Genomic DNA, 14,251 nt, shown 5'->3' with positions numbered 1-14,251 from the left:
AGCAGGTTCCCCTCACGTTCTCCACACCTACGTGCTCCTATCGGCAATGAGTTGAACAAGAAACTGCTATTTTACCTACAACCCATTGAATCTTTATCTGTTGCAACACTTTACTGCGTCTGAATGCAAAGTCCTGGGCCTGCAACCAGAGAGAACTATTTCCTTGGAAGGCAGAAACACTAAATTCTAATAACACATTTTTGCAGCACAGCTTCTGTAGGCAGCAGAGAATCAAATTTTCTTGCCACTGCAGGATGTGGGGATAGGCCCCTTTTCCCTTCAGATCCCCATACTTTTTGCCTCTCTCTCTCCCCCACTTAGAAACAGGGCTTTGCATGACAATAGAGAACTGGGCATTTCCCTCTGGTTTTAAAAGACTTCCAACTAGTCCGGATCTGGCATTCAGTGCATTTCCCCCTTTGTCTTCAAAAGGTCTTGCCAAAAATGGTCTTCATCCCAGCATAGATTGTCTTATGTGGAGCACAACCCTATCCATTCATGTTACCACCACTGCTGCAATTTAAAACAAACAAATAACCCCTTTTCCCTGTGTGGCTGCAGAGTGACAGTTATCTGACACCTGCATATTACTGAGGGCAGCAAGAAATCTGGTTTAGATTCTACAAAGAAGTGACATTTCAGTCTGCTTCATGCCTTTTTGTAAAGCATTTTACATGAAAAATGTTCTGCACAGGGCTGACAATGCAAGGATAAAGGAGACTGGGCAGACACATACTCTGAGACGAGACTTACCAGAGCAACGGTCTCTGCTGTGACGAGCAATTCCTTCTCACAGGAGGGTTACAGAGATCATGTAAGGGCACATGGCTGCATGGGGGCTTGGGCGACATTGCTGAGGTTATGTCACCAGATACTACTTGGCAGCACACAGACAGTTCCAGACCTCGCCTGAATCTGTGTCACGAGACGGTTCTAGAAGGAAAGCTCAGGAGGAGCTCAAGTGACCCTGTAGGACGGAAAACAGGTTGTACCTTGCAGTGCAGCTTCTTTGGGATGTGAGGACAAATGAACCACAAGTACAGGAACACTTGCAAAGTGCACCCTGCAGGAAATTTCTTATGAATAATTAGTTTGTTTCCTTCTCCCTGCCCCCCTACCCCCCCGAAAGGTATTTCTAGTTAAGCTGTCTCCTCTGTCCTTTCACTGACAGGCTCATGTCACACAGTAGTGACACTGGCGTCTCCAAGATGAACCTGACGACATAGACCACTGGCACTTTACCAATACATTTGTTAGTACTCCCTGTCCAACCAGATCAGGAACAGAGCATGGAAACAGAGTTTAAAAAAACACAGTTCTACCCTGGAAAGCAATAGCAACTTGTTACTTATAAGGCTTTTATGTTTGGGTGTTCAAGTTTTTATTTTACAGTCTATTGTATTTTTTCTTTCCTAATGAAAGTCTATACTTTTCAGTTCTCCTGCTGTTGCACAAGCCATAGCCATGTGAAGTATAACCAGTTTTAACTAATATGAAAATAAATTCTACAATTGGAATTTAATAATCTCTGCTGTTGCAGAGATTAAGTCTAGAATTAAGTCTAGAAAATTTCTAGATTAAGCCTAGAAAATTTCTTAATCTCAACACTTTTAGGGCTGCAAACCAACTGCACGCTCATTGGGAAGGCAGCCAAGCATGCAATGCTCTACAAACATACAAGGATTACTTCTAGTTAATGTCAATATAACCCTACTTCTGAAGGTGGAAAATAATATTAGTAGAAATAGTTTACTTGCAGAACAACCTGCAAGTTGTTCTTACCTCATCTTGGTAAGAGAGGCTTACTGCACTTTCTTCTTTCAATACCGAGCTGTTCTCCTACAGATGCAGGATAAAAAGTGCATTAGAGCCCCGTGGGGTAGCTCTGGGGGCCACGTACATCACAGCTTCCCAAGGCCTTGGGTGACACAGGAGGACAGACTATCAGTCAGCCTCTTATGTCTTGCAGTCACTCTCTGAATTCAAGTACAGTAGTACATTTGCATCCTCCAACAGTTTACGGACTCCCAACTCTCTCTATTGCAGATACGTATCTTCTTAGAAACATGACAGTGAGACATGATCACAGTGACTCTTCTATTTTGCCAGGTCTTGTGGATCCCTTGGAAATAATTTAGGGATCACAAAGAGGGCTACAGTCTTCAGACTGAAAAACACTCAAGTGACCACTTGTCACTTACCACCTAGTGGTGCCAACACTTCAAAAACATTAAAAAATAGCAACCCTGAAACAGAATCACCAGTATCTTACACCTTAGTACATTTTAATATCCCCATTGATTTTACTATGGCATGTTGCCCCCGATTTATGCTGTTCTCTCAAAAACTGCCCTGAGATACATGCTAACATCCAAACTTTATGGCATTTTCTGGCCAGAGCCTTCTCATGGTTGTTTTTGCTCCCCCCGCCCCCCAAAGATGTAATCACTCTGCCATCACAAGAAGCAGGAAGGAAAATATATAAAATATATTTAGCAAAACCAGTAAAATTAAAGTGGAACAGAAAATGCAGTCAAGTAGCAAACATTATGTACAGCAGCAGATTTTACAGTTGTTCCTACACATACCTCTGCACTTATTTCATACACGCTTTTTAAGGAGAAAGAAGAAAATAGAAATAAGCTAGTGTTAAGAAAGAAAACATTTTTTTCCTGAACAGTAAATGGGGTTTATTACTGTTGGGTTTTGTTTTTTTTTTTTCTTTTGAAACTCCAATTCAGACTATATATACCTCTAAGAAAAATAAGAGAAGGACACCATTTTCTCAGTTCCTAGAGTAAAATTACACTGTCCTCCTTTTACAGACTATACTGGTATCTTAAATAGTTACACTCACAGGATCTAGACATCATCTGGCCATCTTAAGGGATGTAGGTAACAAACATTTTAACCAAGATACAAAACAGGTATCCGATTTTTCCAGCTTTCCTGAGGCTGAGTGAATTGTTTAAATACATGTGCGCTTATCAAAATCCATGTTACAGTACATTTTCAACAGTAGTTTGTTAAGAAATCATGAAAGTGCATTAACAGCCTAAAAGCAGGCAAAAAGTACTTCAGAAGAACAGTCTTTCCTTAAAGTGGCAGAAGAATGTAAGCCTTCCCCCAAAGCAGTGTTGATCTCGTGTGAAGACATCAGTGATCTTCCTAAAGACTCCACAGTGTGGTGGTGGGGTTTTGGCTTTGGGTTTGTTTTTTCTGAGTTACAACAATCATTTGAATGAACAAAATTCCGTTAGAAGTGTCGGTGCAGGTCTAAAATTAAAGCAAACATCCTGACAACCTATTGAACCAAGTTATGAATGAGGCTTTCACATCAAAATTGTGTTGGAGTCTGGCGACAACTTTCATTCAGTAAACACCAAACACAGATTGGAAGTGGTCTGAATATGCCACAAACCTAAACTGCATCACCCAAAACAATAAGTTAAAGCAAATCAAACATACACGTCTTCACCACCACAAACAGCAGGCCAGACACAGAGAGGGGAAGAAAAAAGGAAGTATATCACACCCAAAGCTCTGCCTTACTCTAACTTGCAAAGGGAAGTTTGTCAGAAAAATCACATCTGACCAACATCTATCTGATGTTAAGGTGAAAAGAGTTTCCATGAGATTCAAATATACGTGGGAGAAAAACTAGTAATGAGTTATGTATATATATGTATATTGGTCACAGTGGGCAACTTCAGTGTTCTCTTTGGAGATGTAGATTTGTCTGGAATATTTCCCAAAATAAAGATTTTTTTATTTAATTAACAAAACTCATACTGATAGTATCACATTTCACACAATTCCAAAATAGCGCTTTCTCTTTTCCCCCAAAAATGTGTTGATAAAATGGCAGGCTCTTACTAATCTTTGTCAGGATGACAGGGGTTACTAAGTTATGGGATAACACTTGTATTGTGGATTTTTCTTCTTACAGATTAGTCTGATTTATTTTTTTTTCTCCACATAAGGTTGCAAACTTTTTTCTCTTCTTCCCTCCTCTTCCAACTTCCTCCCTGGTTGACCTGCCAGACAAATTCCACTTGGAATGTTGAGTTTTCCTACTTTTCTACTTACAATACATGGCAAATCAGTGAAGGAAAAAACCCACCACCAACTCCACCACTCATGGCTGAAGCAAATGTGAGTTTCATAAAGGCAAAATGGATGGTTCTTGAGTACACTTACACAAACAAGTGTGAATAAAGGCTTTGTACCCAAATCATTCAAGTTTATTCCAGACCTTGTATTTAAGGTAAAGCAATAGTTCCATTTTCTACATGAAAGGCTCTTGCATATGCTGCTGCTGTTAATCTTACCAGCTGCTTCAGGGCTTTCCTCAAAATTACCTTAAATATCTCTGTCCTTTGCCAAAATTGTTCACTGAACTAAACCAGGCCAATATAAATATGTAACTGCAATAATTTTACTTCTGAAACCAGTAAAATTCTAGTGATACATACAGCCAAGATGTAGAGCAAGCTGTCACCACCATCACTGTCACGTAGTTTTACTTTCAGGATTTGTGAAGCTTTTTTTTTTTTTTTTGCCTTTTTTTTTTTTTTTTGAAAATGTGAGTGCATGAAAGTAAGAGGGGAGTAACAGAAAATAGCTGCTGTTTATCTAAGTGTAACTGTATTATAGCACATTAGGAACTGCTACCTGTAGCTGAACTTTTCTGATATACATGAAGTAACAGACTGTCCGATGGCACTTACATGGGAACGCATTACAAGCTTGAAGAACTTTTCTGTGCCAGATAGCATCAGAAACTGTTCAAAATTAAATCTACACAAAATTTCAAGACTCAGAAATCAGTATTGCTTCGGGGTAGACAAACACCACCAGTAACGGTGACCTGAAAAGTCACCATTAACTTTTTTTTGGAGGATGGGTGAAAATATTAATTTCATTACATATACAAAGTCACTTCTGGTAATTGTAGTCCAGTGAGAGATACTCCTCTCACACACCTAATCACTTTTTTTTTTATAGTGTTGATGGATAAATTCATGCCTTGGGTGCCCATGTAAATTAAAGTTACCCCATAAATTTTAACTGAATTACTGCACATTCACAGTAGCCAAAGAGCACAACATGTGCCTAAGGTTTTGTAACATTCCTACTTCTGTTTCTCCCGTAAGGAGGTATAACAAATGCTATTCCAGGGATAAAACACAGGTGAGATTTTAGAAAAATATTAAGCAAGAATACACACAAATCACACATGGCCAAAACAAAATAATAAAAGTCTTTAGTGGAAAACAATTTTATCCTCCTCCTGCTTATGGATCTTAAAGATACACAAAGTGTTCATTTCAAAATGGAAAATTCAGTTGTGTTAAGGCTTGATCACACAGCCATTGCCCAAGTCTTATTGCAACAAATTGTGAAATATTTCTATGCAACTTCATATCTCCAACTGTATAGGTAAAACAACGCTTGAAATCAACTAGCACTTCAATCCCTGCATTTTTAATATATAAACTCAACATAGTACTGAATTATACATTTAAAATATTTACACACTTGACCAACAGCAGTACTAGCATTTATTGCCTTAAAACTGCATGTTCACCGCACGAAGGTTCCTTATTTTGACCAACGGGAACAAATAAAAGAGGATAATATTTTTTTCCCGATTATAAACTCTAGTATGGTTCAACGGGAGATTGAAATGTGCCGGGGAATGCTATTAGGAAGGACTTTATCAATTTCAAGTATCAAGCTGTAATAGACTGGAAAATCACAAGTAGTATCTTTCCCTTGAGGTTGGAAGTCTTCCAAATCTTTTATAAGAATGGCTTAAACGGACAGAAAAAGCAGCATAGGGAAAGGGAAGAAATGGAAAAGCAGAATCTACTTCAATTCACTGAGGAGAAGGGAAAGCCAGGGATATCTTATTTCTCCATTGCTAGGGCCCCAAGAAATCTCGTACTTAAAAAAGGGTTTTGTAAGACAGCCAAGAGCTTAAGGCTCTAAAGCAAATCACACTTCATGATTTGCTTCCTGATTAGTGCTAGAAAGCATTAATCTCATTTACTGCAAAGAGGGCACTATCTACTCGTATTAAAAGCAAACTGATGGGGGGACAGAGCTGGCTCTTTACTTTTTAATTGTTATCATTAGGCTTTGGTTATACTGAGCGACTGGAACAGATATGGGAGAAATGAGTGGCTCTTTGCAGAAAAATGTAAAAAAATAAACCAAATTAAACAAAAAACCTACCACCACAAGTGGCACTTGTCACAAGTAGAGGCACCAAAGCCTGAACAACAACTGTCCTCTCACTATGTAGACCAGAACTGAGGGACACTGGTGGGGAATCTTATTTAAGAAGCCACCATTTCAATCAGCTGTAATTGAAATAACTACAATTTACAGTAAGCATTACTGTACTGCAGTAGACCAGTCCTGGGCAATACTGCACCACTGCTGCCTCTACGGGGCTTTGTAAGTATGAAAATCTTCTGTTTTCGTTACAGTAAATCTTACACCTCACAAAACTAAAATTAAAATATTTAATATTTACATAGCATCTCAGATCCTCAATGCATTTTATAGGCATAAGCTAATCCTCACAACATCCCTGTGAGGTAGGTAGGTATTACCACTATTGTAACAATGACAGTTCTAGCAACTTGCCAAAATGGCCACAGAGGATCCAGTGGAAAAACATACAAAATTAGAGGAGCCTGGCTCCTACTCCTGCGCTTATATTCATCAAGCTACTTCCATAAAAAACACCCCTTTGTATGTATTTAACCAAAACTGAAATTACTTGAAGTGTTTTACAAGAAAAATGCTGCTAGTTGTATTTTTTACAGATCACAAATTAGAATTTGCTTTACCTTTTAAAGAATTAGATTTTAAATGGACAACGGACTGCTCTGAGCAAGCTTATTTTCTAGAACTACATGGCTTAAAGGGATTTACCCAAGTAAACACTGGGGCTTTAGCGAGTGCTACACACTATCAAAGAGATGACTGATTCAAACCCCTCTCTTTCAACTACTTGGATTTGGACACACTGAGAGAACAAGTTTCTCGTTCCTGAGGAAAATGGTGAGCCCTTTATCACTAAACAGTGAAACACAAACCTCTGGGCAATAGTTAGCAGATTCCAGCAGTAATTCAGTGAAGATACTTAAGGCATAAATGCACATGGAAGTTTTGTGTAGTAGCCAACTTCTCCCGGTCCACGTGTATCTGTGCTTTCAAGAAGGTCTTGAATTTCATGACCCAACCCAACGGTTCATGCTTGCCAACAGCAAACATTACTAAGTTGAACAACAGAAAATTGTTACACCAGCATTGGATCTAGCTATTACAATGGGGAAGGAGCTGGCAAAAAAAGAAGCTACTTGATTTCTAGTCTCAGAATGGAAACACTGGAGCAATGTGTTTTAGCAAAAAACCAAAAAACCAAAAAAATTCTAGACAAATGTATGTTACAATTTGTAACAATTTGTTACAACTGTATCATGCAGCATTTACAATTCAGTTTGAGTTGCCCTTTTTTTTTTTTCCCTTCAAAACCAGGTGCATTTTTAGAACCATTCTTCACTTTGTACAGTGAATGGAAAAACCAATGCAGTGATGCTATAAAAATTTCAGAACACTTCCATGAAGCCAAATCTCAATGTTCACTAAAAATGGTCTATGAGTATTTCCTATGGACTTGAATGAGCTTTTGCATCTCAACTTACAGCTGGGCATGTAGAAGTAATTTTTTTCTTTTTTTTTTTTTTTTTCTGTAAGGGATATAAAAGTCCCTTAGTCCAGGTAGAAGCAGCCACCTCTCCAGCAGAAATATTAATTAATAAAATATATTCCCAGAGCCTTCTGCAACAATTTCATGGATGTCATTAAGCAGAGACATCTTAGCATTTGCTCTAGAAGAAACAAAATGGCATGGAAAGATCCCTGTTGAATATATGAGAACAGAAGAAATATTAAGAGACAAGAAAGGAAGAATATTATCTAACATAACATCAAACAGGAAAATTACAAAAACAACCCTTACCAGGACAGTTTCCCTTTAACATGTAATATTAATTTTAAATGAAGGGCAAAGGAAAGTTTAAAGCAACCTTCAAAACTAGTTTTTGAAAGTCAGCATTCATACTTTAACAAGTCTCGATAGTCAAAACATGCCGCGCGGCTCTGCTTGTCATAACACGATGGGCTTTATATGAGAAGTAATGGGTATGCACATTCCTTTGTCCTGGATGCTAACTCAACTTGTGCTCCCATTCATCAATCACAATATGCAAGAAGATTTCAAATTTTTAAAGTTAATAAATATTTTTTAAATAGCGAGCCAACTTTAGGATTAAAAAATTGATAATGACAGAACTAGTTATAAAAGAAATAATAGTTGAGTTTATCAGTTATGCAGTCAAATAAAAAAAAATCTGAAGGTATTTACTCTGATATCTTTGAAGACTTTGGGCTAGACATGTGACATTGAGCAAATCATGACAAACTAGCAGCCACTACTGCCACTTATATTCCCAGGCTTTAATGCTCTTCACCTGAAAAAACCCAAGGTTTCTGAACTGCTGCCCTATCCAATGTACAAACTCAGAGAAGCTCCAGAAGCAGTTTCAAAACATAGCAGAACCCAGATTAAAAAAAAATCAGCCACCAGAACAGTTTAAAACCAGAAGGATCTGCCAGGATCATCACCTTTTGTGCGAGTGCACAGTCAAGAAATCTTTTAAAGGAAAGCATTAGAGTTTCAAGAAAAAATTGAGAGCCATACCCCTGTCCTAAAACACTACACAAATCATCTTCGAAATAAAATACTAGCAGGGGAAATACATTATATAGCAAGTTTTATGGTCACTTTTTAATGTGTAAATCTGCCCTAGCCCAGTTTTCACATAAATTAAAAGAGAAAAGTAGAATGAGGAGATGGCATTTTTGGCCTTGTGGATCCATGCTTGAGACAGGTATGGATTTGACATTAAAAAAAAAAAAAAGAAAAAAAAAAAAGAAAAAAAGCCTTAGATCACTTATAGCACAGTATTACACATTTATGTCTTTTACAAAATCTGGCTATTGTGACTAATTCTGAGATGAATAGCTGAAGAATGGCACAGAATTGCAAACATGATGCTATACACAGCCAAATAAAGGTGTATACTGTACATTTTATATAAATTTTAAAAACACATGAGAAATATTCAACAGCATAATCTAGCTGAGGCCTCAAACAAAAGGGCGCACTTCTGCCTCCATGTCCTCCCACAAAAATCAAGTTTACTAGACACGAAGGAAACAATTTGTGTTTGCTTCAGTCTCCTCTGGCTCATGACTGGAGACAAAGCAGGCCTTGCTTTTGTATTTGTGTGCTGCTCTCCCTTGTTGGTCCACTATATTCAGGGCACTATATTCTGCTGTCTTAATAGCTAAAGTGCTGATATAAAAAACTGAGAAAGAGCCGAGCAGCTGGGAGGGCTCTGCATAAGTGAAGCTAGATTCAGCAAACCCCAAAATCCCCCACAGCACTACACATCCCAATCAAATCTTTCTTGACTCAAGCCAAACAAATATGACCCTTGAGTAGAAGGGTTTGACACCCCTGTTCTAGCATAACTGCTTTAGCTAATGCCCCAACTTTAAAAAGTTTGCCAGTAATTTACACCTTTTGAGTTGTTATTGCTTAAGCAAACAGTTCAGTGTAGAAATACATTGCAGTTGTGTGCAACCCGGGTATGAATCAAAACAGATACTGAAAGTAAAACTACACATGAACCTTGCATTAGACACTCACTCCAAAATGACACATCAACGTGAAGGGCTGCAACAGGTACACAGCAGCTTAGTGCCAATATCCTAAACCACCTCTGATGAGTCAAATCTTGCCTTAAATTTCTTATCTAAAGTATATGAGTGTTTTTTCTTTTAAATTAAGGCAATGAAATGGCTACAGTTCCTAAAGTTCATTTTAGGGGAACAAAAATATACACCTTTTTTTTGAACTTTAGGCAGAAGAATATAATGTAAAAACCTGCATTGCATTAAACATGCAATGTCAGGGTGATGTAGAAAAACAGAACTAAACAGAAGTTAAAACACCATTTGGTTTTTCTTCCCCATTGGAACACAAACTCAAACTTTAAGAGAGGAAAAATAAAGCTTAAAATCAGCTAAACTGTTTAGAGCTTTATATGTATCTGCATCACACTCTAACATGATTTTGGGTAGAAAAGAAATTTGTACGTTTATCCAGCCACTCATATTTTAAACCAGTGGGGGTGGGGGGAAGGCACTGTATTTATTTTTCATTGTGCCCATATCTGTTTGCACATATATGGAAAACAAATTAAATTCAAATTTTCTGTTCATTCTCTCCCACACACAAGTATGACAGATTGCAGCTAACACATAATAGCAGAAGCTGATTCAAAGTTGACCTCTCCTATTCCACTGTGTTATGTTCAAACTTCCAGGCTCTCTAGAATCTGAGATGGCTGCAAAGAACCCAGAGACAGGTACAAGATTTAGTCAGCATTCAGCATTTCTCAGTGCATTTTGCAGAAAGGGTCTACATTAGGCATAGAGTTTTGTTGTTTATTTTACACAGAGAAGTCCACCAACATTTGCCATAAATTCTTCTAAACTCTTTAAGAAGGCCATCTTCTGCTTACGGTCCAGTGTAGGAGGAGTGCTGCTTGCAGTAAGCTTGTTGAAGGCATCTGCTAACCGCTGGTAAATTACTGGATCTTGTTGAGTTGATAGCAATGTTTCAACTAGCTCTGAATATTCAGCCTGTTAAATAAACAAGAATCTTATTAACTTAAAAAAAAAAAGATACAATATATACAACTTCTCTCATCAGGACAAAAATCCAGAACCAGGGCCATGACAGAAGACAATCAGTACCTCAACCTGTTGCCCAGTTTCACTGACTAGTGTGCCAGAGGTGCCTGTGGACCCGCAGCTTTCACCTACCTCTAAATCAGATAAACTCCTTCAGTCAGACCAGTTTTTTTTGTAAAGCTGAAGAAGCCTTTAGAGCTTTTAAAGACATGGTTGGAAAAAGTCCTGAGCAACCAGATCTGAATTCAGTGTTGAGCCCACTTTGAGCGAGAGGTTGGATTACAGGCCTCCTGAGAGACCCTTAAAACTCAAAGGATTCTATGATTTCCCAGATGCATCGTAACTAACCACCCTCCTTTAACAAATGACTGCTTTTCAGGTTGTAAGTGGCTAAATGTCATACCTGATGCAAACACACTAATGTGTAGAATGCTTCACCTGCTGCCGTTGTCATTTCTGTATTGTGCTTCTGAAGTACCAGCATATCAAAGACCATCTGAAATCACAAAACCAAAGTAGTTACAGAAGTGCAAACTTAACTTTCTATTTTACCAACATTTGCTGCTGAGCCTCATCTTCACTTCTGATAATAATAAACATGTATTTACAAGCATCCAAGGTTGGTTGGTTTGTAATTGGAAAGTCAAGTTCTTTTAGAAGTTGAGCCTTGGCTTAACAGCACAAATTCATATCTCAAAGCACTGAAACCTGTTGTTGATTTACATGTTCTTCAGAGAAAAATGGTATCTCTTGTATTTTATTCCAAAAGCTGCAGATATGCCAGAGAAATAATGAAAAAAGCCTTTGCTCTTTCAGAATAAACCAGGAGACTTCCTCCTCAAGTTTTGGAGACTTCTACAGCTCACAGAAAGCCAAACATGGAACAGATTAACAAGAATGCTATGATAATTTGAAGTGGAAATTTAGAGAAAAGGCAGAAAGCTATGTTAACTTAGTAGAAAGACCAATAAAATGATGTAAGGTGTTTCTCATTCTCTCAGCTTGTCTGATGTATGCTTTTAACGAGCAATAAATGTCCGTTTGGTAAGAAAGGATGTCTTAAGGAAAACTGAAGTCTTTACAAAATCAGAAGACAAGCACACAAATTTCACAATTACTTTGTTCCCAGTTAGCAGGAACCTGGTTGTTACCAGGTTACTCCAAAATTCGATGAGATAGAGTGGATGTCCTAAAAGGAAAATACTAAATATGAGACTGGATTAAGAAAACATATAATTCATTGGCTACATTGAATAAATGACAGCATTTTCTTTCTAGTTCCCAACTGTGATCTTTTTTCTGCCTCTTGTTTTAGCATTCTACCCAGCCGCCAGTTCACACAGTTCTGGAAGCTTTCTATTTCACAGCTTTCACAGTAAACCTAACTGCTAAAATTGTCAATCAGGTTCATTCTAGAGCTCACATGCAGAGCATGGATGAATGTGAATTGCATTCAGAGACATGCAGGTCTTTCACTGATTGACAAGTAATTTCCTCCCTCCATCCTCCTTTGTACTCCAGCCCAATGTCTTCACTCCTTCATGCTCTCTTCTCAAACTGCCAGTTTTCTAGGTAACACATTTCTTACTGTATGTGTGATCCTGATTAACCCAGTCAGATATGATCACTGTTTGGCCTCTTGACGCTACCTATATGCAAAAATCTCCCAAAGTAACAAAACCACAGATACCTTACCTTAAGAAAGTGCCTTGTTGCTAGAAAAAGGGTTGTATCTGTTTCTTGTGCTTTTGCACACTGTTCTGCTAATGGTGTTACAGCCTCCAGGCAGAGCTGGCAAACCTCTGAACTCATTCTGATAGCGGGTGTTAGAGAATCAAAGTCAGATTTGTGGGAAATTAAATTGTGGTTAAAATTCGCAGTTGTGTCGCTAGGAAATATTTTAAATGCTTGTGTGTTCCAAGATTTTGTTTTACTATAAAGCTGGTAAAAAAAAAAAAAAAAGGAAAGAAAACCAGCAAAAAATTCCAACTTTGTTGCCTTCTTTTATTAGCTGCACGCACTAAGGTAACATAACCCTCTCTGACATAACATTTTCAGAAAGAGTCCCTTATGGTCAAGCTCATCTGTTTCTGACACGTGCCACAGATTAGTGAAAATGGTACTCCCATTATGAGAGGGAGAGCCCATTGGCACCCTGACAGGAAATGCTCTGGAGCCAGCCCAGTAGAACAGCAGCAATGTTTTGTATTACCAGCTGAGAAACTAATTCAGGAATGGCTTTGGGATACCAGCTGAAGGCTTATGAAGTTACACACTCTGAAATGAAGTAATGGAGGAGGAATGGCTGCCAGAAAAAACTTACATGCTAAACCACTTAAAGGCTGCATTCAAGCATCACAAGTGAGAGGCAGTTCAGCTAATACTAGAATCTCAATAGACACTCAGCAAAACTCTAAATCACCAGAGACTTAAGAGTCAATTACTGATACATAATTATAGATACAGATATTGATAGAAAAGGAAAAAATTAGAAGAACACCCTCCCCCCTTCCCCCCCCCCCCGATTTCAACAGCTTATTAAAAAAGCAACTCAGATTTTTAAACACTCCCAAGCTCTGTAAAGGATACGATGACATCCCTAACTCCAGTGAGTACATTAGGCTCTTAAAGAGGTCCTCTGGAAGTTGTGGAATTTTCTCAGGGAATATCTCACAGATGAAAGTGATTAATTTGTAATATTGATTACACAGGGATGGAAACTGTTACAAGAAAAACATGGCAATTTTAGAATCAATCACATAACTATATTCTGGCATAATTTCCATCTGTACAGAGACATAACTGATCTGAAGAAAAGACAATTTTAGTAGACAACTTCAGAAATATTAGAAGGGCCGCAACTTTATTAGCAAACACTGTCGTACAACAAGAAAAGACTACTATAACAAAACAGTTGATGGTGGAGGTCTGGTGTCTGTTCTATACAAATTCAAGCAGTTTTACTTCAGTCATAAGCAGGTCAAGACCTGTGAGATAAAAGCCTCATGAGCATTTGGAGCACAATAGGGGGGGCTCCTCAGGTGCATCCTTCAGCTCAGTTTCATCTAAAATGGATGCAGCTCTCACACTCAACAAATACTACCAGGTGAGAAAGCATGTTAAGAGGGGACAACTAAGATACGATTCAGAAGTGTTCCCCGGATTCAAAGTAGAACATGAACACAGTGCAACCCAATGAAACACTGCCATTCCGCTGTTTCACGTTTTACTATTCTACTGACAAGCTGCTACTGTCTATGATATGAAATCACTTGCACTGTGAAAACAATTAGAAGAGTTACTACTTGCTCCCAGATTATTTTTTTCTAAACTAATATCACCGTTTCTTCTTCCTATCACATTTCTGACACTATCAGAAACAAGATTCCACAAGCCACATTTTAGGTTT

At 38.2% G+C, this 14,251-nt stretch overlaps 1 protein-coding gene across 2 annotated transcripts in view; it reads right to left on the bottom strand.

Annotated features, from left to right (window-relative positions):
* Positions 1-5,244: 5,244 nt before the first annotated feature.
* Positions 5,245-14,251, bottom strand: part of XPO4 (exportin 4) — a 79,548-nt gene continuing 70,541 nt past the window's right edge. Inside the window, exons 20-23 of one of the 2 annotated variants that reach the window (XM_030475796.1) lie at positions 13,432-13,562; positions 12,538-12,655; positions 11,246-11,338; positions 5,245-10,791 (exon numbers count right to left, since the gene is read on the bottom strand). In XM_030475796.1, the coding sequence (XP_030331656.1) occupies positions 10,594-10,791; positions 11,246-11,338; positions 12,538-12,655; positions 13,432-13,562 (540 nt within the window). In that variant the 3' untranslated portion in view covers positions 5,245-10,593. The remainder of the gene's footprint in view (positions 10,792-11,245; positions 11,339-12,537; positions 12,656-13,431; positions 13,563-14,251) is intronic. The other variant, XM_030475797.1, reaches the window with a different exon arrangement.

Source organism: Strigops habroptila, chromosome 2 (genome assembly GCF_004027225.2).
Source record: "Strigops habroptila isolate Jane chromosome 2, bStrHab1.2.pri, whole genome shotgun sequence".
Classification (NCBI taxonomy): domain Eukaryota; kingdom Metazoa; phylum Chordata; class Aves; order Psittaciformes; family Psittacidae; genus Strigops; species Strigops habroptila.
Note: the sequence above shows the minus strand (reverse complement) of the source record. Positions and strands in the feature narration are given on the sequence as shown.